Source organism: Amphiprion ocellaris, chromosome 4, assembly GCF_022539595.1.
Source record: "Amphiprion ocellaris isolate individual 3 ecotype Okinawa chromosome 4, ASM2253959v1, whole genome shotgun sequence".
NCBI classification, from domain to species: Eukaryota; Metazoa; Chordata; class Actinopteri; family Pomacentridae; genus Amphiprion; species Amphiprion ocellaris.
The window spans coordinates 33649152-33674984 of NC_072769.1; the positions used below are offsets into that span (position 1 = coordinate 33649152).

Below are 25833 nucleotides of genomic sequence, written 5' to 3' on the forward strand. Positions count from 1 at the left end.
ATTTGTTTGCAAAATGAGTAATTTATCCATTAATTAATAAACTAGGGAATTATAAAAGCAAAAGGAACTGGGAAAATGCAAATGATTTCAATTAAACTTGCCTGTTTAAATGAATAAATCAAATCTGAAGTCTTACTTCAAGTTGTAACTGCACTTATTAATTCCTTTTATTAAAAAAATGTTAAATTGTGACATTTAGCTATTTGTGGATTCATTGACTGATATTTACTACTTTGCATTGATTTTGTAAATCCCCTTTTAACCAACTGAACTTCAAGTAATACCGGGGAGGTTTTTATTTACTCCTCTCACTTTTTTACTCTGTGGGCTCAACAGAACAACCACGACTACAAGAAGAGAGAACTCACAAATGTCTGCGTAGTACGACAGTTTCAGTACCATGAATAAAAAATATATAATATACTGAAAAATCTGGAATAAATCAGTGTACAATAGCATCCACAGGTGTTAAAAATGCTCGGAAAAATTGTTGGAGTCATTCATGACTTTTCAGCTGCACAGAATTTTTTGTTTTCACAGAATCTGGTGCAAACTGTTTACTTTTGCCATTTCTTTAGGTGAAAAGTGTGAAATAAAATGATTTAAACTCTAATGCTTCTATTTGGTTCATTTTTCAATGGAAAGGACCATCAGAAGCAAAAAATCTGCTAATTACTTTAAGTTTGATAAATGGTGCAATTTAGGATAATGTGTAGCTTTCGTGGTTCAGGGGATTAACTGGAACTATTCATGGATAGATTACATTTTGATTTGTGAATTCTTTCTATAATTCCTGCTTTTATCGGCAATAAAAATATCAAATAATGATTTGATTTAGTGGAGGTAAATCCTTTTTATTTCAGTCTATTGATTTATGTATTAAAAATTAGCAATTTTTTAAAATTATTGCCTATTTTTACTAAACAATTACTTATTAATTATTGAAACAGTTTGATAGTACTTCCATGTCAACTGTGGTCCACATTCAGTCTAGAAATTCAAAAATCTGTCACGGTTACAGACACATAATTTGTCTCAAACATACTCTTTAGTGGTTGTACATGTCAAAGTGAACATAAAAGTCATGTGTAGCTTTGTCAAATTTAGAAAAAAATACCCTTAACGTTTGAGACTTAAAGACGAAAAATTATGATCATTGAAAACTATTTCTAGTATCTAAATCAGTGGTGTTCTTATATACTGGTATTGATGAAAACGTAATATTTAAAAATAAAATATTGATATTTTTATATTACATACAGCAACAACATACAGTCTAGTTACCTTTACAGACTCTCTCTGCTCACACACAAATATTTTGAGTGTAATTAATTTGCTAAAAAGGGCTGCACAGTGGTTTGGTGGTTAGCACCGTCGCCTCACAGCCAGAAGGTCTCTGGTTCGCATCCCAACCTTCCCCAGATCTTTCTGCATGGAGTTTGCATGTTCTCCCTGTGCATGCTTAGGTGTTCTCCAGTTTCAGCAATATATCACAATATATTGTCATTATTCTGAATTTTATTGGTGGTGAAAATTTTAGATTGTAGATTAAAACTCCCTCCCCAAAATCCAGATTATACACATAAAGCACGAACATCTAAGGACGACAACATAACTCTGTTTTAAAAGCACATTGCAGAAACCGACAAAATCCGGTGTTGTATTTGGTTTATTTCACTGATTTCATCTCCTGTCTTATAAACCACAGTCAGCAAAGCAGTCTACAGTCAAACAAAAGACAAATCTGATTGTTTTTTCCTTTCTTACTACTGAGTTAAAGTCCTTGTCTCCATATCTAAAAATCTTAAAACTCAAAGCAGGATACTTAGATATGAAGGTGGTTCTGAGCTCAGTCCAAAAACAGGAATGTTTTTAGGCTGAGCCAGCGAGGCATCTGAGGCTCCGCTAAACCACGGAGACGAATGTGGTGACCGGTTATACAGGCTGCATGGTGTGTGTTTACCCAGTTCACTTTCAGTTTCTGTGGGGTAAAAGCGAAGCTCGGGACGTTCGAGAGGTAAGGTGGGCTTGGCAGGAGAAGAAATGGTGGGAGAAGAAATGGTGGGAAAAAATGGCAGGAAAATGTGGAAAAAGTGCAACATGTTCATTTAAAGCTGTCGTCACTTTTCTTTTCCCCTCCATATCATTGAGGCTAAAGGCAAACAAAATGCTAGATGAATTAAAAACATAAAATTACAGCAACAGAAAAAGAATTAAAAAAAAAAAAAAAAAAGCAAAGAAGGCAAAGCTGCAGCCTCAGAGAGGAGGGTGGTGATACTGCACAAACAAAAGCAGTAAAAATTCAAAATCGTCCTTCTAATTAAGGGGGTGCCTTTACCACACAGCACCACAACAACAAATACGTCAACAATTTACTCCATCTCTGGAGGGAGGCGGGCTTTTATTTTGGAGGCAGCTCACGAAATACCTGAGCAAGGACTAAAACTCGACACACTGTCCCTCAACATGCAACACACTTTACGCCTCCAGCTCCAGAAAACAAGGCGGACAATAAAACCAAAATAAAAACTCAACGTAAACCTTACAGGGTGGGTTTTATCGAAAGAAAAAAGAAAAAAAAAGAAAGTTGCACTAGACAGCAGATACGTAAGTTTAGACAATCACCGAAAAACCAATTGAATTGAATTTCTTCTGTCACTCATGATAGCAGATTGTGTTTCTGGTGTTTTAATGCATAAAAAGAAGCTCAGAGGGGCAACATTGCTGTGGATGCAAGTGTTGGTATTGCTGTGATGCTGCTATCCTCTTCTAATGGAAGTGCAGAGAGGAGCTTGAGGTTGGATCTTATTGCTTTGCAGGGCAGGTAGGCAGGAAATGCAGGTCTCCGATCTCTTCTTGGGGGGGAGGCGACGCAGGCTTTCCCCCAAACAAATCAACAAAAACATCCCTCGGAGCCACAATAAAAAGAGGCCTTGCGGGGAAATTATGATCATGTTTGGCACGCTGGGTTCAGGGAAGCGAGGAAGGACAACAGGAGCAGGTGTCTGTTTCTGGGCATCAATTAAGTCCAGGGCTGTGGAGGCCCTCTGTGGGGAAACATCTGTGCTATAATCCAGTTACACACACAAAAAAACAAAACCTTCATCACTGATTTCAAGCAACAACAAGCACAGTCCGCAATCTCCGGGTGCGTCCTCACAAAACGTCCTGGTGGCCTTTAACTGAACTTCTGAACATACCGGGGTCCAGCGGAGGGGTGACGTCCATGTTTTCTGCTCCAGTGAATGTGTTTCAACAGTGTTTTTGTGTTCTGTCCTCTTGGTGACCAACATCTGTCTCTCTCCACATCTGGTCACACCTGGTTCAGGTAGTGATGCTCGCTGTGCAGCGAGGAGAAGCCCAAGCAATCGTTCGATGGGTCTTTAAAATAGAACCTCTCTTCTTCTTCTGTATATGATATTTAAATATACACACTTCTCAGCACAGCCAAGTCTACAATCATTAGCTTCATAATAAGAATATGAATAAACAATGATAATAATAATAATAATATATATATATATATATATGTATGTATATATATATATATATATTTTTTTATATATATAGTCGTTCATAGCATGAGTTTTTCTCAGCAGTCATCACTAGAACATTCACGGTGGTAATTGCATATGTACAACAAAAACATCATTTACATCCTGGTGCTTGAGGCTCAGGGTCAGAAGTGTTGGTGGGGATGGAGGGTGGAGGAGGTGATGGATGCTGGTGTGTTATCTGAGCCTCTTCTCTGCTGAGTAGATGGACATGTAGTAATCGTTGCTGCCGACCGCCAAGTGTGGCTGCAAAACAGCAGAGGGACAGTCATATTTACTGCATTGTTACTGCACTTAACGTGATGTGCGCTCAGAAAAACAGAGCAGAGAGCAACATTTACACTCAGGCAAAAATATGTTTGAAGCTTTAAAATTTTGACACAGATTGCATACAGTAGTGACCAGAGGTGGCAATTTCATCCTAGTGGAATCTGGAGTTCCTGAACAGACAAACTAATTTGTTTGCTGCATTAAATAGCAGCTAAAAGTAGATACTCCAAATAAAACTTTAAAAACTTTCTCAGATTCAAACTTGGACAGAATCGGATGCTAATTACCATGAGGGACCTTTTTCACATCACTGTTTGCTTGACCTAAATACTACTTAGGCTGCAGTGATTTGAATATTTTTATTTTTGCTGTTATTTTCTTAGAGAAATATTGTAATTTAACTCCACTACATTCATCTGTAAGTGGCAGTTAATCGTTACTCTAAGATTTTTTTTAGACATAAAACAACAAACAACCTAAACTTGGCATAATTTTGGTGTAATACTGAACAGCTTGACTGCTGCACGCCTGTGTGATCATCATTCTCGTTTTACCCAATGAGGATGGAAGGCTAAACAGCTGATGGCGCCAATCCTTTGTCCCATGAAGCCGTCGTAATACTTTATGTTGCTGATGACGTCGCCGTTAGCGTTGTAGACAGCGATGAACTGGTTCATGGATCCGCTGAAGGGAAGACAGAAAGACGAAACAGGAAGATGTCCCTCATAATGAATCTTATCAGGTCTCGGTTCTGTATTCATTTCAGGAAAAATGCTCAGAAAACTTAGCATTGTAGAGTTTTTCCTGCATCTCTACTAACTCACCAGGCGAACAAGTTGGCCTGCGGGTGGATGTCCAACGCTGTTAAACCTTTTACCGTCTGCAGCACGTTGATGGAGTCCGGCGTCCGCGGCTCAAAGAACCGAACGTCTCCGTTAACACTGATTAAAAGCTTCAGAGTCAGAACAGGCCAGAAAACAGGAAAGTTAACGTGTGTGAATCTCAGTAACTTTAAAGAGTTTACCTGACACTGATGATATGTCCGTCCGTCTCCTTCTGTAGATGAGCTTTGACCACCCAGGCTCCGTGCTCCCTGTAGGTCATCACACGACTGCAGAAACACAATAAATGACACGTTACATGTAAATTTGTTTCTCTAAAATGACCTGATGCAGGAAAATAACACTGAAGCTCAGAAGCCACAAACTCTTCATGGACAAACTGTCTACTGTAATTTCTAGTGTTATTCCCTTACTTTTGAGGTCCTCAATAAAGACTGATACTGTAATATTGATCTATATGGTGTATATGCATGTTTATGTATATTTAACAAATAGAGAAATGTGAAATCCAAATGAAATCTTGTGATGCATGAAATGTACTCAGGTTTTTAGTGTTATTCCTTTACTTTTGTGTGTTTTACAGTTGTTTTTGTACTTTTTGCAGTCTGAAAGCTACTTGCATCTGTCTTCTGGCTAGATCTGCCAGTAAAACATGATTGTGCCAGTCGATTATTCAATCAATAAACCCTGAGAACCCCAAAATCCACCTGCAAGTGTGAAAGTTATATTACCTTTCAAGAAAATGCCAAAATGACACATTTTTTAGAGTTCGAAATTGTTAAAACAGGAGAAATCATCAGAGAAAAGACCCAAATCTAAGGTTAAAAATTGCAATATTTAACCCTAACCCTATATTACATGTGTCTCGTCTTTTGCAATAACCAAATTTTGTAAAAAACAAAAAAATTCTGCAACCCTCATTACAACCGTGAAGTGATTCCACTGCGACCAACTGTCATATAACAAAAAATCTGTGGTTTTCCAGCTGAACTGCAGGCTGTGTTTACATTTACAGCACAGAAGTATAGAATAGATTCAAAAATCTAAGTATTTAAATATTTATAACATGTACGGCAAAGATTTTCAACTATTGGTAGCACCTAATGGCAGTTGGACAAAATGGTATACACGTTGATTCCAGGGTTTTTAAAAATAATTTTTGTAAAATAAGCAGTTTAAGAAATTCAGCTGTTGTTTTTTCTGTTTTTATAACTTGTGCCATTACAATTTTGTTATGGTACACAGAAGACACTTCTGAGTTCTCTCTCCTTCTACTCATGGTTGTTCTCTTTCCATAGAGGTGTAGGACTTCATATCGCAGTAAAAAAATGAGTCAACAGTGAGTAAAAATGTGCCAGAAGCAGAAAATGTTCAGTGACTGCTTGGAGTTCAGAGTGACTGACTTGGTTCTAAGTCTTGCAGTTTGTCCGGGTTTTGTTTGTCTTTCTTGTATTTTGGGAAAACTGGACTCAAAGTGCACAAAAACTGAGTGATGAGAATCTAAAGGACTGTAGTTGAAGTTCCAGCTAGTGAAGGACAAAAATTGGAGGTGCTCAATAAAGACTAATGTTGTGATGTTAATATATATGGCGTATACGCATGTTTATGAATATTTAACAAATACAGAAATCCAAGTAAAATCTTGTGCTGCATGAAATGCAGGTGAGGAACCAGCAGGTGGCAGCATGAGACCAGGACTGGGAAAAAAAAAATACTAGTGACAACCATGGAGTTAAAAGGTGTGATCATCCTTTAGGAGCTGAATTACTCACCACCTGTGGTAATAGAGTACATTGTGATGGGACAGAAAAAGCACCTGATAAGCCTAACAATAAATTCTGAGCACACTTTTCTTCCTGAAAACAAGCAGCACAAATACAAGAATTAACAGCAATTTTAGAAAACCTGACAGCTCAAAACTGCAACTTGAAAGCTGCTGAATGGGTTTAAATACAAACATTCTCTTAAACATACTTCATGTGTGACCTCTGTGTGCCTGACTAGAAGTCCTGGACTAATAGTTGCTGAAAGATATAACTGCACGCCTGAGGGGAACTATTAAATTAGCTTTATTTAAAGATTTATGGGCCACTTCATGGTTTAACTGCTTTGTTTTCTCCCTGAGGGACCGAAATTAAAATAATGTTTAACCAACTGGGGGGGAACAGTGTCACTGGGGTCCATTAAAAGAGGTGGCAACGCGAAGGGAGATTTACGGCTCACTATATATAATAAATATAGATTATAGAAGTGAATAATGTAGGAATCTGTAGGCGTTAATCCCCACAGAAAGAGCCACGTACATTCTTCGGTGTATTTGAATAAAGGTGAGACAGTGCAGGGAAATTAAACCATAAATTCAATATTTAATGTGACGAAAAGCTGATGAGGTGAAAGAGGAAAGAAGAGGGAGCTTCACCATTCGTTGGGACCCATCCTGCGGTCGAAGACCCGAACGGATCCGTCACCGAGACCAGCGACGATGAGCGAACGCTGGGAGTCGCAGGACAAACTGGTCACGCAGCTGTCGGCTCCTGTTGGGATGTCCTGCGACATAAAGGTGTAACTTTATGCTCATTTCACATAAAACCTCCTCCACAATCATCCATCATGAGCTCTGGTGATTACAGGCTCATTTGAAGTTGGACGCAGCATCGATATGCAGCCAAAGGCGAAGCTGGACGGTTTCTATTAAGTCCATCCATCATGACAGTGATTAGCACAACAAGCATCATTCCATGTGAGAAAGTTTAACAAAATAAAAGTCAGCTCCAGCAGCGTACGGAAAAGCTCAGATTAAACATGAAGAGTTGATGTGAAAAGTCTCAAACAGGATTATTTCAGGTTTTATTTTAAATGTAAATAAAAAACGTGAGACTTTAACTGAAATATATATTTGAGCTTTAAAGAAACTAGTTTGTATTACATATTCTGTTCTAAATTCTATTCAACCTACCTTAATATTCACAAATTATTATTTTAGCCCTTTATTCTACAAGTCTCATTTAAAAATTCACCACAAAATTAACAATTTGTTCTAGTCAGATACTGTAAAAAACAAAAAAATATTTGGACCTCAGTGCAATCAAGAACCTATGAGTGACTTAGTTGTGACCAACAGTCACATGACAAAAATTCTGGGTATTCAGCTGAACTGTAGGCTGTATTTACACAGAGCAGAGAGGAGACACGTATTAAAACAAACTGAAGAAGTAAAGTATTAGTAAGTAGTAACAGATCTAATGTATGTGGAGTCAGCATGTTTTTTTTCAGTATTTGTGACACCAACGAGCACTTGGAAAAATATGAATACATGCTGATCACAGGTTTTTTAAATTTTTGTAGTATTAAAAATCAAATAAATGTAACCTTCATTTCTTATGATTTATGGCACTATAAATGCATCACACAGCACAGAAGACATTTCTAAGTTCTCTCTATTTCTTCATGGTTTTGATGTTTCCATTCCAAGGTGCAGGACTTTATACTGCAAATAAAAATGAGCCCAGAGTGAGGAAGAAAAAATGGGACGGGAGCAAAAAACACACAGAAACTACGTGGGGTTTAGAGGGTTAAAAGATATGAATGTCCATGCATTCACTCTGCATGTTACACAGTTAGCGAGGTAAAATAGCTAAACTAGTAATTTCTAAATCAGACATCTACACATTTTTACCGTCAACATATTTAAGGAGCTTGACAGTCTGTTGGCTAATTGACTTTTCAAACTTTCTGCCACACAGCATAGTTTCTCTCAAATCCACTGCAAAAGTTCAGAATTTTCTCATGTTATCGAAGCAAATTTTAGACTGGAAGAAGATTAGAAATTCCTACAGGAATCAATGGACTTGTTGACTTGTATACATACACAGAGCTACGTGGAAATGATTTGTCAAGAGGCGCTGAGAGAAATCTGTGCTGCTGCTGGCATGAAATTAAGTCAGCAGCTCAAAGTCAACTCTCAGGAGGACACTGATGGACAAACGTCTCGATGTTAGCCTAAAATGATCAGAATATTCTTCATATAACAAGAAATCCAAGATTATTGAATAGTCCGGCAGCCTGTGGTCTCACAGCTGTTATTTCAATCATTTTATAGGACTTAAAGAGGTGCATTCATACCTGGACCTTCATCTCTCGGTCGGTGTCCCAGATCCTGATCACTCGAACGTCTCCAGATGTCATGAGGAGTCCAGTCTCCTGCTCCCAGTCCACCACCATACCAGCTCCTGCAACACATGACCAAACACCAGTCAGAACGCACAGAACACTTCTATACATATATGTACCAAACAGACATAGTAGACCAGCTACCAGTTCCATGTAAGCCAGTATACACATTCTACACATTATAGGCTGATTTTATCTCAGATCATCAAAGGTCTTTCGCTAAACCGTCTCAGATTTTCCTACATTTTAATATCATAAACTATGGATATTTAAAATGATTTTTGTGAAATGTTACATAGATAAATCAAATACTTTTTGACATTTAAAAAAAAAAAAAACTGCCCATTGTCACACTTTCAGCAGTTTTTTTGCACCTTGAAATTTGAGGCTGTTTGAACAACAATGTCTCAGAACTATTATAGATAAAAACCAGAACTTTTGCCGTTATTTCTCAAAATGTCCGATATCGAATCTGTAATATTGGACAAGTAAATCAACTAATGTCTGATTATGACTGAGTTGAACTATGAAACAAAAAAAATGAAGTCGTTATGAAAAGTCTCATCTTTGAGCGCATTAACAAAAAAACTGATAAAGCTGAAGTTAACTAGGGACATTTTTCTGAGATATATGTAGCAGCATGTCACAGTAATATAAAACAAACAAACATATTAAAAAAACATTTTAATAGGAAATACTTGTTCACAAAAATTAAGAGAAAGGTTATTTTCACCAAACTTTCAGAAGTATTTCAGCAGGTATAGCATGTTAATTTGTGGCATATTTTTCATTTTCTAAGCAATTTTTAAAACATGTACCGTGTAAAGTATTTGATGTATGCAGGTAAAGTTTCACAGATATCTTTTTAAATGGCCATGCTTCATGTTATACAGCTTTAAGGTAAATCATAGATGGTCGAGCAGAAATTGTTCTAAAAAAAATTAAGATTTGAGATAGAATTACTATAAATCACATATATATATTGTCTTTATTTGGCAGTTTTTTATGTTTTAACATGCTTCATTTCTATCTATTACTCATATTTTTTCCTTATGTCTGCTGACCTGTTATAATGTGAAAATTTCCCCAGTTAGTGATCAACAAAGTTTGCCTTTATAGGAAACACACACAAACACGCATAGACTCCATAAAACATAAACTATATGCTGTTAGAACAACAGAAGGCATCTTTGTATCACAATTAGCACGAATAACATGAAATATTAAAATACTGACAATAATTTGTGTGCAATATGTGAACTGCAGGTTGAATTTACAATTTTTAAGCAGTTAATTGCAAACACAGCTGGTAAACACATAAAGCATGTGTTGATCCCCCGAATACACAAACCACACAATCTGTTGGAGGTTTCAGGAGGCTTCGTTACCACATGGAGCGAGTGAAATGAAAGATTCTGTAACCAATAAGTGTAAAACACAACTTCTGCAGAGAGTGCAGGTGCAAAAAAAAAACCAAACTACTTCTGTCTGTTTATTCCTCTGTCAGTCTTAGTTCTACAGAGATAAAAGTTGCGTCTTTTTCTGTAACCAAACATGGACTTCATGCAGATGGAAGCATGGTTCAGCATTCTGCACCCTCTCTGTCAACGTGACCAGAGGGAGATGCAAACACTGACCCTGGAACTGAGCCTGTCAGCACATTCTGGCTTTGATGAGTCAAATGGCACTCGAGTGAGAAAAGCGAGGAGGCAAGAAGCTGAAGATAGCAAGACTCTTCATGTGTTGGCAGTCGGAGTGAAGTGAGCAGTGCTGCACGGGGCCTGCTGGCTCAGAGACGCCTGGAAAAGGCCTCCGACTGCAGCCTACAGCGTGAAGGAGGCACGTGTCGGACGGTTTAAAGACTTTCAGAGGGAATGAAACCACAATCACTATTCAGTGTTGACGTGAGGCTGGAAGCAGGTTCTCAACTTGTCACTTCACCCTCTGAACCACAAAACCTGCCAGAGGCCATGAAAGACATGAAATCTTTTTAAAAAAACCCACCAAAATCACACCATTTATCACAGTCACAAACTGTAAATACAGAAAGACGTGCCAGATTTTAAACTTTCTGACTGCCCTAATCATCTGTGAAGTGCAATTCTGTCAAAGAATAATCAAAAAAGAAAGAAGCTTGAAATTGTGTCAGTATAAATCCCTTTTGTCTATATGTGCCTCATTTTAAAATTCTCCAAAAACAAACAGTTTTTGGAGAATTAGTTTGCTTTAATTACGAAGCTATGAGTGACTCAGCTGTGACCAAAAGTGAGGTAACCAAAATTCTGAGTGTTTTCAGGTGAACTGGGCTGAACTTCTGGAACAGTTAGTGACTCTGCAGGGACTAACAGTCAAATGACAAAAATTCAGGGAGTTTAGATCTGAACTGCAGGCTGTGTTTGCACAGAGCAGAGAGGAGACACATATGGAAACTAATTAAAACTGTAAACATAAAAATATGTATAGTGTGTCGAGCCATTGTTTTAATTTACAGTATTGGTATAATTTGTTGAAAAATCTTGTACATGCTGATTCTAGATTGTCTCAAGTTTTATAACATAAATAATCAGAGAAATTCAAATATTTTTTTCTTTTTCTATGATTTATGGCACAATGACTGTATAATATTGCACAAAAGACATTTCAGAGTTCTCTGTCCTTCTTCATAGTTGTTCTGTTTCCACAGAGGTGCAGGATTTTATATTGCAGTTAAAAATGAGCCCACAGTGAGTAAAAACGTGACAGGAGCATAAAGCTCCCAGAAACTGCTTGGAGTTCAGAGATAATAAATATTTTGGGGGGTTTGATGGCAAGAAATAAGAGAAATGACAGATAGGAAATGACATGAGTCAGTCAAATGTAAACCTAAGAAGATTATTTTAATACGGCATAATGTTCGGATCCTTCCAGCTCCATAAATGTATGAAGTAAAACGTTGGACCTGAACCCTATTTCCTACAAGCCATGCAAGTGACAGCAGTGCAGCTACTCTTCTGATACTGAAGGTAGTAAAGCAGGAATAAACAGGCAGGTAGGACCTCCAGAAATCAAAACACACATTGAAATACTCTAGAAAGGATGTTTTTAGAGGTGACAGAAACATCATCCTTTTCTGTGCTCTTAAAACTCACCTCACTGTGCTTCATTTGCTTCCTTCCCTCCTCCTGTTCCTCTGAATCACCTCCTCCTCCTGTTTTTTTTGTTTTTTTACAATCTATACCCATCTCCAGCTCACCCACTTACATCAGCACCTTACTTTCAACATTCACTTCATATTTTCATCCTAATTTGCTTCTTTTGCAGCATTTCCAAGAGTACAGAGCCGGACTGGGACTCACAGAACAGGAGTGAGCATCATTTGCGATGCTTTCCCACTCTTCGTGTACAAGTCGTGACTTAGCTTAACTTTCATCTAATGAACCATCTGTGTCGAAGCCCTACGATTTCCCGCTTGGCTCATGTTGTCAGGAAAACCCGAGCCTCGTGCGGCGGCTTTGAGTCCCCCGCTGTGACGTCACCCGACGTCAGCATCATGGGCTCCCGCTGGGGGGAAAACCACTTCACAAGGCCTGACGCCGGCTCGTTTCAGAGAGAAGAGAGGAGGCATTCCCTTTGAAGCCGGCAGCTCGGCGATGAGGAAATCTGGGTTACAATGAAAGAGGAGGAGAACGAAAGATTCCCCAACACGCTGAAACGTGTGCACGTGTTTCCTCCACAATAACATATCACCAAAGTTCTCCAAGATTCACAGCTTCATCCTCCCTTATTCATCATCATCTTTCCTCCCATGAGAAGAAATCTCGTGAGGATATAATAGAACGTGTAGGAGGGAAGATCCCATAAGCTCTGCTATGGACGTTTCACCTTCATCCAAGAGGTTCCTTTAGCTCTAAGTGATGACGAGTTCCAGGAATACGTTCTCACCTAAAAACACATTAACAACCAACATGCCTTGAGGAGCGAATGGCTGCAAAACTGTCTGGTCAGAGACGACAAGAAGTGCCAACGGTGGTGGAACTTTTTAGTCGAGAGATCTCAAGAATGCATTAGAAGTACTTGATAGATGGTGTCACAGAGACGGCTGGTCCAGTTTAAAATAGATTCCTTCCTTCACTCCTATCTAAGCTAAGAACAGAATCAACTGATGGTCTTCACTAAAAAAATAGTGATGCTGTTATTTGAAAGAAAAATGATGTGCAGTATATTAAGGACTGAATATAGTACACAATTTTTATTAGAAATTATTCTAAATGGCATTTTGCTCTTTTGCAAGGTTCTTTTTTAAAAAAATGAATTTAAATCAGCCAAAGTTTAGTTATATTACAGACATTTGCTGCTGAAAGAAAAATGAGGTAGAGTATATTAAGGACTGAATCATGTTGAATATTTGTCAATTTTACAGATTCTCTTATCAAATATAACATATAGCAAAATCATGTTAGCCAAAAACTGTAAATAACTTCAAATTTCTGTATTTTTTAAATGGCAATCTGTTCTTTTGCAACTTTTCACTGTAAAATCACATTCTTTTTTAAAATAGATTTTAAAAGCATTCATTTATATTTTGACTGTAAAAGAATTGGCAAAAACTGCACCTGACGTCCACATAAAAAAAAAATCTGTATTTTCAGTAATTTGTTCACTTACAATTTGTGACAGTAAAATCACACCATTTTACTGAATTTAAATCAGCAAAAACATAATTTTAACTGATATTTGCTGTCATTTTCACTTCTTTAAAAACAGTTTTAAAATGTTCCACTATTCTATCCTTTTTTAACATTTTTTTCTGGCACCATTTTCACAATTTTTTTGACGTCATATTTTTTACAGTGTAAATAGTAGAAGAGGAGGAGAAAGCAGCGTGACAGGTTTATACCCACAGTCTACATCCGGTGAGTCAGATTATATGACTAATAAATCCGTCCACCTTATTTCGATTTCTTGGACTCTCCATCCAGGTGCCCACTTCCTATTTCTCATTTCCAAAATCTTTCCCTGTTACCTCCTTCCTCCTTCTCCACTTCAAGCGACTAAATCCTTCCCGACTCAAATCGAACAAATGTCTCATCGAGTTCAAGGGTCAGAACTCGCCTTAGACTCGACCCTTCAGTTCAGTCTCTCGCGGACAATCACTCGGCTGCTCGAAATGGGAGAAAATTCTGCCTCGGAGGGAACCTTTGTGGGTCTTAGTTACCCACACAAAAATCAATATGGACATGGAGAACTGAGCTGTGAGAAGGAAGAAGCTGAAGCAAAAAAAAAAAAAGGAGTGTGGGCAATGTTTCCTCAGCTGTAAACCAGCACAGAGGTGGTGGTATAGACAGAACAGATGAACATTCTCATCTTCTTTTCTGCTTGAGATCAAAAGTTCTCCATAATAACAACATCAGAACCAGTAATGATGCTGTTAGTAGGAGTTTCCCTTGTTCAATCATCAGCGGGATAAAGCTGTGGTCGATAATCCCTGTATCCTAATTTGTGTTGTTTTTCCTGTTTCTTTTGCATAAACATCTCAGCTTCACTCACCTTCCTCTGCATTGTGATCCTACACCTTCATCTCCAGTGATAGTCCAGCTATCCCACACACTGCAGCTCATTACACTCAAACGGTGGCTCTCCTCCCTCAGCGTTTCTCCCTCTCTTTCCCTTCATCCTGTGTGCTTTGAAAAGATCCTTGAGGACTCTGGTAACAAACATTTTTTTGGGATTACTAGGAACTCGTCCATCATGTGGTGGGATCTTATGGGGCCTCTGACTGACGGGGAGGCGTCCTCGTTGTAGCTTTTCTTTGGCATTCGGAGAAGCTATGACCTGCCTGGTTGACAAATACAAAAAAAAATGAAGCATAGTGGGCGTGATTTCAGTACGTGTTGACCGGATTGTTCTGGTCCTGGCTACAAGAATAACTTCAACTTTCTGGCAGTTCTTGAACCTATCATGGGTTGTCTTCGTTTTGTAGGGAAAACCCATCAAATCTAAGAACAAACTAACTCAGATTCTGTAAAAAAAAACTTTTTTTGGCCACCTCCGCACAACTGTAAAGCCATGAATGACTCACAAGGTGATGATTGGCGAATTTTCCTTCCTTCTTTCTATAACGTCCCTTCTTCTCCTCTCTGTTGACCAACAGTACAGTGAAAACTCTGCTTTGCATTCAGTTAAAAGGCTGTGAACAAAAGAAGCTCGACTGACACTGTGCGTTTTGTCTTATTTTACTTAAACTTCCAGCTCATGTGCCTCCTGTCAGCCCCACACCGACTCCCAGGTTGCGGATTTATCGAGTTCCCAGAGCTCAGATGTTAACAAGGCGCCAGACAGAATGTAGAGCAGGACTCAGCATCTGAATCCTGAAGCCAAAGAGGAGAGAGCTGCCCTACTTTCACTGATGCAGCCCAAAGAAAAGGGACAAAAACACAGAAGACAGTAAAAGAAAAACAACTCATCTGAATAGGAATGAAAAGAGGGAGGCGACTGACCTAAATGAACTAAGAAGTGAAAGCATCATTCTTAACAGTATGTGGACCAGAACTTCAATAAACTGGCTCTAAATGTAATTACAGTTGTGAAAACTGTGTGCTTCGTTACATTGCAAAAAAAAGGAATTAAGCTTTAGCTGTACTTTTAAAAACAATTTACTGTTATTTTACAGCTTTTCAGTTTTGTTAAATTACATACAATGACCAGTAAAATTACAGAAAAAAGGATTAATTTACACATTACCAGTAATGTCCACAATGCAATTAATTCTCTTACAAGATTTGAGTGTAAATTTTTTTTTCTGTATTTAATACAGAAAAAAAAGAAAAAAATCTAACTACTTTTACAAATATTTGCCATTATTTGAAATAAAAATTATGTATATCAAGGAATTAAAAATAGTACATAATTGTTTTAAACTGTTATTTTACAGATTTACACAGTTTTGTTAAACTACAGATAATATATAGTAAAATCAGAGAAAAAAAGTATTTACCTGCATGGCAACTGCAAAACAAAAAAAAAGAAAACCTAAGAATAATGTCCATGTCAAAAATCTGTATTTTTTTTACTAATAGTAATGTGTTCTCTTGCTACTGTATTGAAATCAGCTAAATATCATTATTCTACAGATATCTGTTACTCTAATCCTGTATTCCACCATTTTAACATATTGTTTCCGGCCTTCCTGCTGCCAGATTTCTACCTTTTTTTTTTCTCTTACAGATGATTATTAACAACGTGCAGCCTAAAAATAAACATGACTGTGACCTTCTTTTAGAGTCACTTACTATTTTTCTATCCTTGTGTCTTCTCTGTATACCCATCTGGAATAAGCAAATGCTACCCAACTATTTATCAAACTCTTTTAACCCCCCTCTGATCTTCCCTCTCCAGATTTTATTTTTTCTCCCCAGCATCCATCTCCCTCTTGTTTTATTTTGTCCAAACCTCTATGTCCAGTTACAGCCTCTTCATAGTGATGCAGCAGCAGAATAACTTCTGCACTGGTTCCTCTGGACTTTAATCCCTGCAGACAGACTGACTGGGGGCTCCACATTATTAAAATCACACCAACACCCTGCCAATTAAACAGCTACACCTTTGGGACCATCTTCAATTAATGTGTTTTGATACATGAAAGATGCCATTTGAGGTGAAGATGAGTAATGGGGCAGCGACTGCTTGAAGACTGAGCTCAGCCTTTTCTTGGCAAAAGCTCTGAATAAGCTGATATGTGAATGTTGTTTTATACGTGGATTTCAGTCAAACACTCCCATGGAAGTTTTTTGTTAGTGACATTTCACTGAAAACACAGGATTTCTCTGCATGCCGGTGACACAGGTCCATCTCTTATGGCTGTTTTCTGAACAACCCGAGTAGATGTACAAATAACGGATTAAACAGGTACGCTAAGTTACAAAATACCACACTCTGCAAAAGTCCATTAAAACAACAGGGTGCCTAAAAAGCAGTATGTTTTTAGGCAAAATTCTAACTAGAGTATTACCACAGCAATTTGTTTGTCGGGTTACAGGTCACCTAAGCTCCACTGACAGCTGCAGTATTTATGGCTCTGGATGCCAGCAGAGTTTAGGATGTTGTCAGTCCAGTGTTTCTCAAACTCACTGGTTAGTCCTTATTGTAAAAGCATTTACTCTTGCAATGTTAAAACGAAACATACAGTTAAGAGAATATGAACAAATCGTTTTCATCCAGGTCTCTCCAGGGCCCGCAGATAGAAATTATAGAAATAGAAATATAGTAATATAAATGAATTATAAGTGTGTAAGTTTCAGCTCAAAATGGAATGATTGTCTTTGTCTACCTTTATCTGACGTTAAGGAAAACATTACATTATAATAGTTAATATAATAGTTTAACCCTCCAAACCCCAGAACCTGCTGGCAGGTTTGAAAGTCGACTTAACTTGAGCTGACAAAACAGCACCATTTAACAGAGCCAGAAACCTTAAAAACAGAAAGAATTTCTAGATGTTTAACTTTCCAAAGGTTCTTGCAGTTATCATGTCTGACTTAGAGCTTTGCCTGGAAAATTAATCAAATCTAAGCTTAAAATTATGATCTTTCATCAACATCACTTTATTGCAAAGGTGTCATGTCAGTCACTTAAAACCTTGTCAAAAAGTAATTATATGTACTAAAAAGATTTTGTAAAAAAAACAACAAAAAAGTGCTCTTTATCACAATAGTGAAATCTTCAGTGACTGAGCTGCAACCAACAGTCAAATGGCAAAAATTCTGGGAGTTTTCGTCTGAACTGCAATTAAAACTGTAAGTAGTAAAATCTCAGTGCTATATCGTGTCCCATATTCTTCCAGTATATGACACCTGTGGGAACTTGGTAAAATGTTGTACATGTTGATTCCAGGTTCTATAAATTCTTGTAAAATAAACAGTGAAATGTCACTCTAAGTTTTTCTTTTCTTAGAACTTATAGCAATATAACTTCATTATAGTGCAGAGGTGACATCTCTGAGTAATTACTGCTTCTACCCATTGCTGTGCTGTTTCCACAGAGGTGAAAAACGTCATATTACAGTGAGAAAAAATGTAACAGGAGGAAAAAAAACTGGGGCTGAGAGAGTTAAAAAGTGGAAAATTCACCACCATTAATGCTGCAAATTGCAGATATACTGACTTGAACTTGAAAGCAAGAGTGACGAAAGAGGTGATATCACTTTTACAAATAAGCTACAGCAACTTTTCTCCATCTTCTAAACTTTGTGGTGACTGTCAGAGGTGAAGTGATGATGGAGCATCACCAGACAGATGGATGAGTGACGGGCGGTCAAGGGGGGAGTAACAAAAACCTAAAAAAAGAGGCTGTTCAGTGCAACACCTTCCGCTGTGGGAGTGTTGGGAGAATAAAAGAAAGGTGACACTCACCTCCTTGCTTACTCCTGTCAAGATAGATGGAGACCCTTCTGGCCAGACCTGCGAGCAGGAAGGAATGGAAGGAAGAGGAGGAAGAGGAAGAACGTAACAAAAGCGAGCAACAAATTAGCAAGAACCCCCGTGCATGCCGAACCCAACATTCCCAGACATTTAGAAGAAGTGACACTGGTGAGGCGACGCTCAGCGCTGCATCAGTGTTACCTCAACATGCATTCAGACAGCAGAGGCGTGAACAAGGCTGCAGTTTCCTGAAGCAGCGATCAAAGAGTGGAGTCTGCACCAGCTCACCACAGAGTAAATAAACAGGGAGGGTGGAGGCGGACCACAGAGCTTACAGGGTGTCGTTGCATGAGAATTAAGCTCTGTGTGATCAAATATTAACTTTGTCACGTGAAATGATGCCGAAACTTGTTGGTCTGGATGCGTGCCGCCTTGCTCAGCCTCTCTCAAGAATATAAAAACGGGGTAAAAAACACAAAACAATATCAAAGACCCAGCAACGTAACAACAACAAGCCAGACAGTCCACAGAGATGATGAGAAACAACACACAGGCATGTTACTGGATGATGGGGATGAGTGAGGATCCTGCAGGTAACGCTGCACATTTGTCTGCCAGCATCTTACAGAGGTTTTTGGCAGCACAAAGACAAACTTGTGTAATATTTGGCTGCATTATTAATGCAGCTGAGGTTGAAAAACTTAAGAATCCAAAACAGAGTCTTGTAATTATTGTCCTCTGTGTGAAAGAGGTTCCAAGTGAATAACAGGGCCAAGAGGGAAAACGGAGCTATCGGAAGCTTCGGTAAAACTTTTTTCAGGAAACATCTCAGCTGTTGAGATTAAAACTGACACTTTCACGAAGAAGTGCACCATTAAATGTTAAAGTGTGATCGCCCTCTGCCGAGGGAAAAGCTCTCTGGGCGATTTTGTTGTTGCGACAGTCAGACAGACAGTGACGTTAGTTAAATGTGTCGCCTCTCTGCAGGTCCACGCTGAGCTCTGGTGTCTCTGTAATGACGGAGATGTGCAGCAGTCCACACCTCATCCTGACAGCTCGGCTCTTGTTTCTACCAATTAGTCAAATTTCTGTCAGATTCTGTATGTTCTCTACCAAAAAAAAAAGAAAAAAAAAACACTATTAGCAAGTTGTCTACCTGAACAAATCTGCCGTCAGAGGCACTTTTCCTTTCAAAGAAAAATCCAAAAAGTGTGGGAGTTAATGACTGCATTTATCCAACACAATCCTTCCTGCTGCAGCTGTCACGGTTTCCCCAAAAAACATCTCTGACCCAGAAACGGCGGCTGAGAAACGCCCTGAGGCAGGAAAATGTGGAGCAGCGGAGAGAGTTCAGGAAGAGAAAATGGGTAAACCCTGGACTACACAGAAGAGTGGGGAAGACTCTGACAAGTGTGTGCTGTGGGTATTGTGTATTTATGAATAACTCGGCTACAGGAACCGTGGAAGTGTGCCACCAGCATCCAGGTTTAAAATGACCAGTTATTCTGATGCGACATTGAGAATCGGACGAGTAAAGAGTGAATCAAACCTACCTGCTGCACGTCATGATTCATGTTGTGCAGGTAAATAACCAGAATTTGAATTCAGGTGCAACTTTCCTCAACTTTCTCTGCTATGACACGTATAAGATGGATGTGGTGGATGTGACAGAGTGAGACAGGTGAAGCTGACAGCAGACTTTAAGATAAATTTGCTTTGACTGAAGGAACTACATTTTAACTGGAAGTAGAGCTGCACTTGTTTTCTTTTATGTGATTGCTTTGGGTCAATTCGGTTGTCGTTAAGTCACAAACTGTCCCAAATTTCTAGTAGTGGTTTAGTGTCTGGTCACACCAACTGACAACAGTGACCCGCTTCTACTGAAGACTGATACTAGAATATGATGTTTTCAGTAATCTGAATGGTTCTCTGGATGGTTGGCAAAAAAAATACATTCTCTGGCCAAATTCAGAACTAATGCACCTTCATCCACAGTTGTTTAAAAGCACACATTTATAATAATAAACCCTCTGAACCCCAAAACCTGCCGGCAGGTTTGAAAGGCTTTAAAATATTGTCCAAAATGACACCATTTATCAGAGCAAGAACGTGTAAAAACAGAAAAACTTGCAGATCTATTTATCTGTGACATACATGACGTACATGTTGATTTCAAGTTTTTTCAACTTTTGTAGAATATGTCATCAGAAAAAAGAAGCGTTTTTATTTATTGCTTGATTCATGTCATTGTAACTGTGTCATACTGCACAAAATACATTTTTGAGTTCTCTCTCCGTCCAAATGGTTGTGTTGTTTCCATAGAGGTGCAGGACTTTATATTGTAGTGAAAAATGATCCCACAGTAGGTGCAAAAGGAGCAAAAATGCCCAGAAATTGCTTGGAGTTCAGAGGGTTAATAATTCATTTTACCAGATATGTATTTCAGATTTTCTGCAAAATGTTCAGACGCTCAAAAACAAATACTGCCTGAGTTAAATGTTTTAGAACTTGAGAGAGAGAAACTGGTTTCACAGCTGGTCTGCAGATGTGGAAATGTGACTGGGATGGGTGGGACAGTGGGTCTGTGGGTGCAGGTCGGACTGTACTGTGGGATTATGGGTGGGTGGGTTGAAGGGGCAGATAGTAAAATAGAGCGTGGATCTTTACTGTGGGTGCAGGTGGAGGGCTGACCTCGGGTGGTGGGCAGCATGTCAGACAGGCCCTGCCACGCCGTCACCATCTCAGGGTTCTTCTGGTCGGCGAAGTTCTTCCAGATTCGCAGCGCTCCGTCATCTGGAAACAGAAGGGACACTGGAGTGAAGTAACGTGGATAAAGCGCTGCAGAGAGGAGCAAAGGCTAAGGCCAGGAGGAGCTCTGACACTCGCTTGTATTCTTAATGGATTTGGAGGTGAGTGTGCAGAAGATTTGATGAAAAACCTTGAACTCCTCCAAAACACACAGCGTGACTCCACAGTGGACACACTCCTTCAAAAGAAAAATGCAGAGCAGCATCTTAAAAAGCTCTTTTGCTTCAGTGCAGGAGTCTAACCCTAACAAGCTTTGCAGCCCAGGCACCGAGCTGAACATAAAACATGTTTGTGCACTCTGATGAGGAAGCTATTACACCCTATAAAAGTGATTTATATTACGCACTTTACTTTTTTCTTTTAACGCTGTATCTTTTTTATAACTAATGTCCTGCGCTGGTATCCTTCACAGCATGACGGACAGAGAAAAGCTGAACAAGTGCACATTAGATTTTGTTGAGATGAAATTTGAATTTATTAATCCCTGAGCTTTTCAGGTGGTTGATTCTCAGCTTAAACACTGAAGAGCAAACAAAACAAATGTGTGTATTAAAGTTGACTTGCTTTTCCCGTGGGTTCAGAAGATGAAGCCAGCGGAGGGTAATTGCTTTGTTCTTTTTGATGAATGATGATGAATACACATGAGTGCTAGAGTCAAGTGTTTAATGCTACAAATGAGTCTCGTTGCGATTTCTGCTGTGTCGGTGGGTGTCTGAGTGTTTCAGCTGCTCACTCAGGGAAATTTCTCTCTAATTTCATGCTTCAAACCTGTCGCAGTGAGCAGCAACGAGCAGTCGTGTCCGTTCAGGTACTCCATGGAGGTGATGCGAGTGTACCGAGGGTTTCCGTTGTAGAAGTAGTCCAGCCTCTCGCCTTTTTCCCAGTCCCAGAAGCTGCAAAACACATATACACTCATTTAAACATTTAAAATAACCAAGGACAAAACTGAATTGTTTGCGTAACAGTCTATAACAGTTGCAGCGTTCAGACTCTGACCAGATGCTGTCCTTGTCGGCCACAGCGATGCAGGTGTTGAAGGGGTGGAACTTCACGACAGACGGCACTCCGGGGTTGCGGTTGATGAATATTTGATCATCCAGACGAGAAACACCTAAAAGGGGAAAATCAAGAGTGAGAAGCGCTGCAGGTTAACTCGCTGAACTCTGAGCCGTTTCTGGATATTTGCTGCTTCTGTCGCATTTTTACTCACTGTGGGCTCATTTTTCAATGCAACATAAATCATGGAAACAGCAGCACCATGACTAGAAGGGGAGATGAATCAGACATGTCTTCTTTGCAGTATGACAAAGTTAGAATGCCATAAATAATGAAAAAAGAAAAACTTTAACATTACTTTTCAAATTCATTTTACAAAAATTGGAAAAACCTGAAACCAACATGTATAACATTTTTCCAACTGGCCACAGGTGTTTCCAATACTGGAAAAAAAAAAGATGACTCAATATCTCCATACATTTGTATTTATTTCAATAAATAATTTGTTTCCATACTTGTCACCTATTTGCTCTGTTTATAGACAGTTCTCTTTTGTCAAGTGACCGTTGGTTGCTGCTGATTTACTAAGGGCTTCATAGACTCATTATTCATGTAATGCAATTTTTTTCTTTTTTTGCCAATTTCAAAACGAGACATAGTGATTTCTATCAAATATCCCAATATTAGGCTTAGATTTTAAAAACTGATCTCTATATTTATTGTATCTATAAACGTCCTCACCTTTTGCACTCATGCAGCCCCGTATCATCACACTCCCACCTCTGTGCTTCACTGTCAGAGCTATGCATTCACTGTGGTAATGCTGGCCAGCTTCAGGCCAAACACTGAGCTAAAAGAACTATTGAATAACATCACAATACTAGGCTGATGAGTAGATACAGATGAGTAGTTCAAGGGCCATTGGAAAGCTGAAAATCTGGCAATTCTTTCTGTTTTTACAGTTTCTGACTGTAAATTTAACCACCACTGAGTTAAGTGCAGGTTAACTTCCACCCTGCTGCAGCAAGAGGTGTCAGCAAAAACTGAACAAATTAATATTTTCTTTTCGAGTTCAGAGCCCAGTTTCCCAGCACCAGTTGTTGAGATGTAATCTTATTGGATTATGGCAGTCGGATTGGATAAACTCTTCAAAATGGATTGCTCACGTGAAAAAAGGATTCTGAAACCAGGTTAGAGCACAGATCAATCCTTCAGTGTCGGTTGCTCAAAAAGTTTTTGTAAGATTAGAAAAAATCTACATTATCCTGCTTCCAGACGAAGGGTTTGGATTTGGTAATCAGAAAAAGTCTGTATCTGGATCAAGGCGATCCAATTCAATGCTGCCCTGAAAAACCGGCACAAAATGAAGATGGATTAATTGATCCTGGAGAGAAAAGATGGGATCAGATTATTCTGATCGACATTAAACTTTTCGTACAGCTGGGTCCAGTAGATAGCCACAGCTGCTGGGCTAAATGTGACAATGTACTGATACTAAGGAAATGTATGAATTGGCCTCAGCTGCAGTGCTGCTCTCCTCCATGAGAATCTGCTCTTCTAGGCCTCATGATTGAGACTGAACTTGTGTAACCTATTTTGTTTATACTTTGTACCCAGTTCTCTTGTTTCGATGCCAGGGTGAAGTCAGGAGTCGTGAGAGTTTATTTAAGTTGGTCTTGTTTTTTTCTCCTTTACGTCTATGTTCTAACACTTGCCAGCAAGCTTTGTAAAGGAGACCAGACATTTTAGTTTGATTCCCTTTTCTCTCCTGTTGACAGGGACTTATGGAGTTAGTTTTCATGTAGTCGAGTTAGTCTTGCGATTTTATTTCTATTCAGGGACTTTCGGTTTGTTGCTTGTTCAGCTTTTGACCTGGCAATAAAAAAAGACCAAAATAGATTTTTTGCTGACATCCTTCCTCTGCTTTCATGCTATTCCCCTTTCCGTTTGACCAGTGCCAGCTGCTGTCACCATCTCCTCCTTACTGGGCTTTTGTATATTAACAGTGATGAAAATGAAAGCATATCAACCTGAAACTGAAGTGGAAAATCACTTGAGATATGCAACAAAGCTTATTTTAAGGTTCAATACTGTTGCAAACTTGGCTATTTCTCTCAACTTGCATCTACTGGAACATCCCAGAATACCAAAGATACTGGCTAGGTGCTTCGGGGCTCACCAGATTGGTTAATATGCCAAAGTCAGATAGCCTGAAGACATTATTCTGCAGGATCCAAGCCTGATGATGGAAAAATTTTTAAATCGGTGACAATTTGGCAACTTTGGGCACTGTAGTTTTTAGCAAACATCTATTAAACTACAGATTAAATTGTTGTAGATATATTCATCAGTGGCTGATGAATACATGATATACTAGTGAGTATTTAAAGCAGACAATATGTGTGAGATTAAGCCTGTTTCAAAATTACACGACATGACATGAACTCACATTTTTATAATTTTTCCCCTTTAGATTTTGCTTGTATGGTTCAGGTGTTCGTTGCTTTAGGGGTTATGTCTAAGTCAGGTGACATACTTGTCCAGGTCATAGATTTAATTTAGTTTTTCCCTCAGAAATTCTTGTTTCAACTTGTCAGCCAGTATTTTGGTATATCTACAGAAAATCATGGTAATATCTATAAATATCATCTCCCCAAAGCCTTTGCACTCTTACAGTCTCATGTCATCACCTTTCCATGTCCGTGCTTCACTGTCAGAACTATGCATTCACTGTGGTCTTCCTGCCCAGGTTCATACTAAACACTGAGCTGAACGACCCTATCTTGGTCTGATCTGACCAAAAAATGTGCTCCCAATATTCATACGGCATCCACAGAATTTCAGTTTTTCAGAGCTAGGTCGTGAAAGTAGTTCACTATTCATAAAGTCATTTTAGGACGATGGTCACTGCAGCACTGAATAGTGGTACTATGTTTCTATACCTCCTGATTTCTACTGAAAATGTGTTTTAACGGATCTTCTTGTATCCTTTTCCATCTTTGTTAAATCTCAATCAGATTTTTCAGATTTCTTTGGCAGTTCTCTTCTATGTGGCACCATGATGTAAACACGCAGATAGGAACAGTGAATAGGTCCACAATTAGGAAAGTTCTGCTGTTTACAGCCAATTTTAGAACCAAGTTAATGCAGTTAGACTCACAATTTTTATGTCAATGATTACAGCGGATTCACCTTTGTTGCATTGATTTTGTACTTTGTAGTTTTCAATATAGTCTTCCTAATTTTTTTGTTTTTGATTGTTAATGAGAGGAAATACTCCCCTGTTCAGCTTAGAAATAAGGCAAATATTAAGAAATTATACAATTCTAAATCATTTGACATTTAAGTGATATTGCACACTGCTGTTATATACTAGAATTTCAAAATAGTAAAAAGTAAAAAATTAAAGGACTGCAAAGTGAAGACTTGGGGAAAAGAATGCAAAGGAGTAAAATATATGACTCAGTGGACAGTAGAAGATTTGAGACGGAAATAATGTCTCGCTGTATACTTCAGTAAGTAATTGTACAAAGACGCTGATACAACTGCAGTACCGTATGTCATCATGGCAACAACACATGCCTTTCCTTGGCAACATGACCTCGCTTTCAAAACTGAAATATTGAGATGAAGAAGAATGAGTAAAAAACAACAACAAAAAAAACCATCATCAATTCATCTCAGTAGAAAGCAGTTTTTGGGATGAAGAGCTGAGGATTTTGGTTTAAAAGCTGGGAAAGATCACCAGCTTTTTTGCTTTTGTGTGTTTTGTTTGACAGCATAGTCGATAAAAAAAAA

The 25833-nt window shown here is 38.6% G+C and overlaps 1 protein-coding gene across 4 annotated transcripts in view; it reads right to left on the reverse strand.

Annotated features, from left to right (window-relative positions):
• Positions 1-1651: 1651 nt before the first annotated feature.
• rptor (regulatory associated protein of MTOR, complex 1) overlaps positions 1652-25833 on the reverse strand; it is a 230872-nt gene continuing 206690 nt past the window's right edge. Inside the window, exons 27-36 of one of the 4 annotated variants that reach the window (XM_023268571.3) lie at positions 22036-22150; positions 21808-21932; positions 20923-21024; positions 18223-18270; positions 8789-8895; positions 7086-7213; positions 4849-4935; positions 4649-4765; positions 4379-4508; positions 1652-3800 (exon numbers count right to left, since the gene is read on the reverse strand). In XM_023268571.3, the coding sequence (XP_023124339.2) occupies positions 3732-3800; positions 4379-4508; positions 4649-4765; positions 4849-4935; positions 7086-7213; positions 8789-8895; positions 18223-18270; positions 20923-21024; positions 21808-21932; positions 22036-22150 (1028 nt within the window). In that variant the 3' untranslated portion in view covers positions 1652-3731. Of the gene's footprint in view, positions 3801-4378; positions 4509-4648; positions 4766-4848; positions 4936-7085; positions 7214-8788; positions 8896-18222; positions 18271-20898; positions 21025-21807; positions 21933-22035; positions 22151-25833 lie in introns of all 4 variants that reach the window. The other 3 variants (XM_035947405.2, XM_023268573.3, XM_035947406.2) reach the window with 3 other exon arrangements.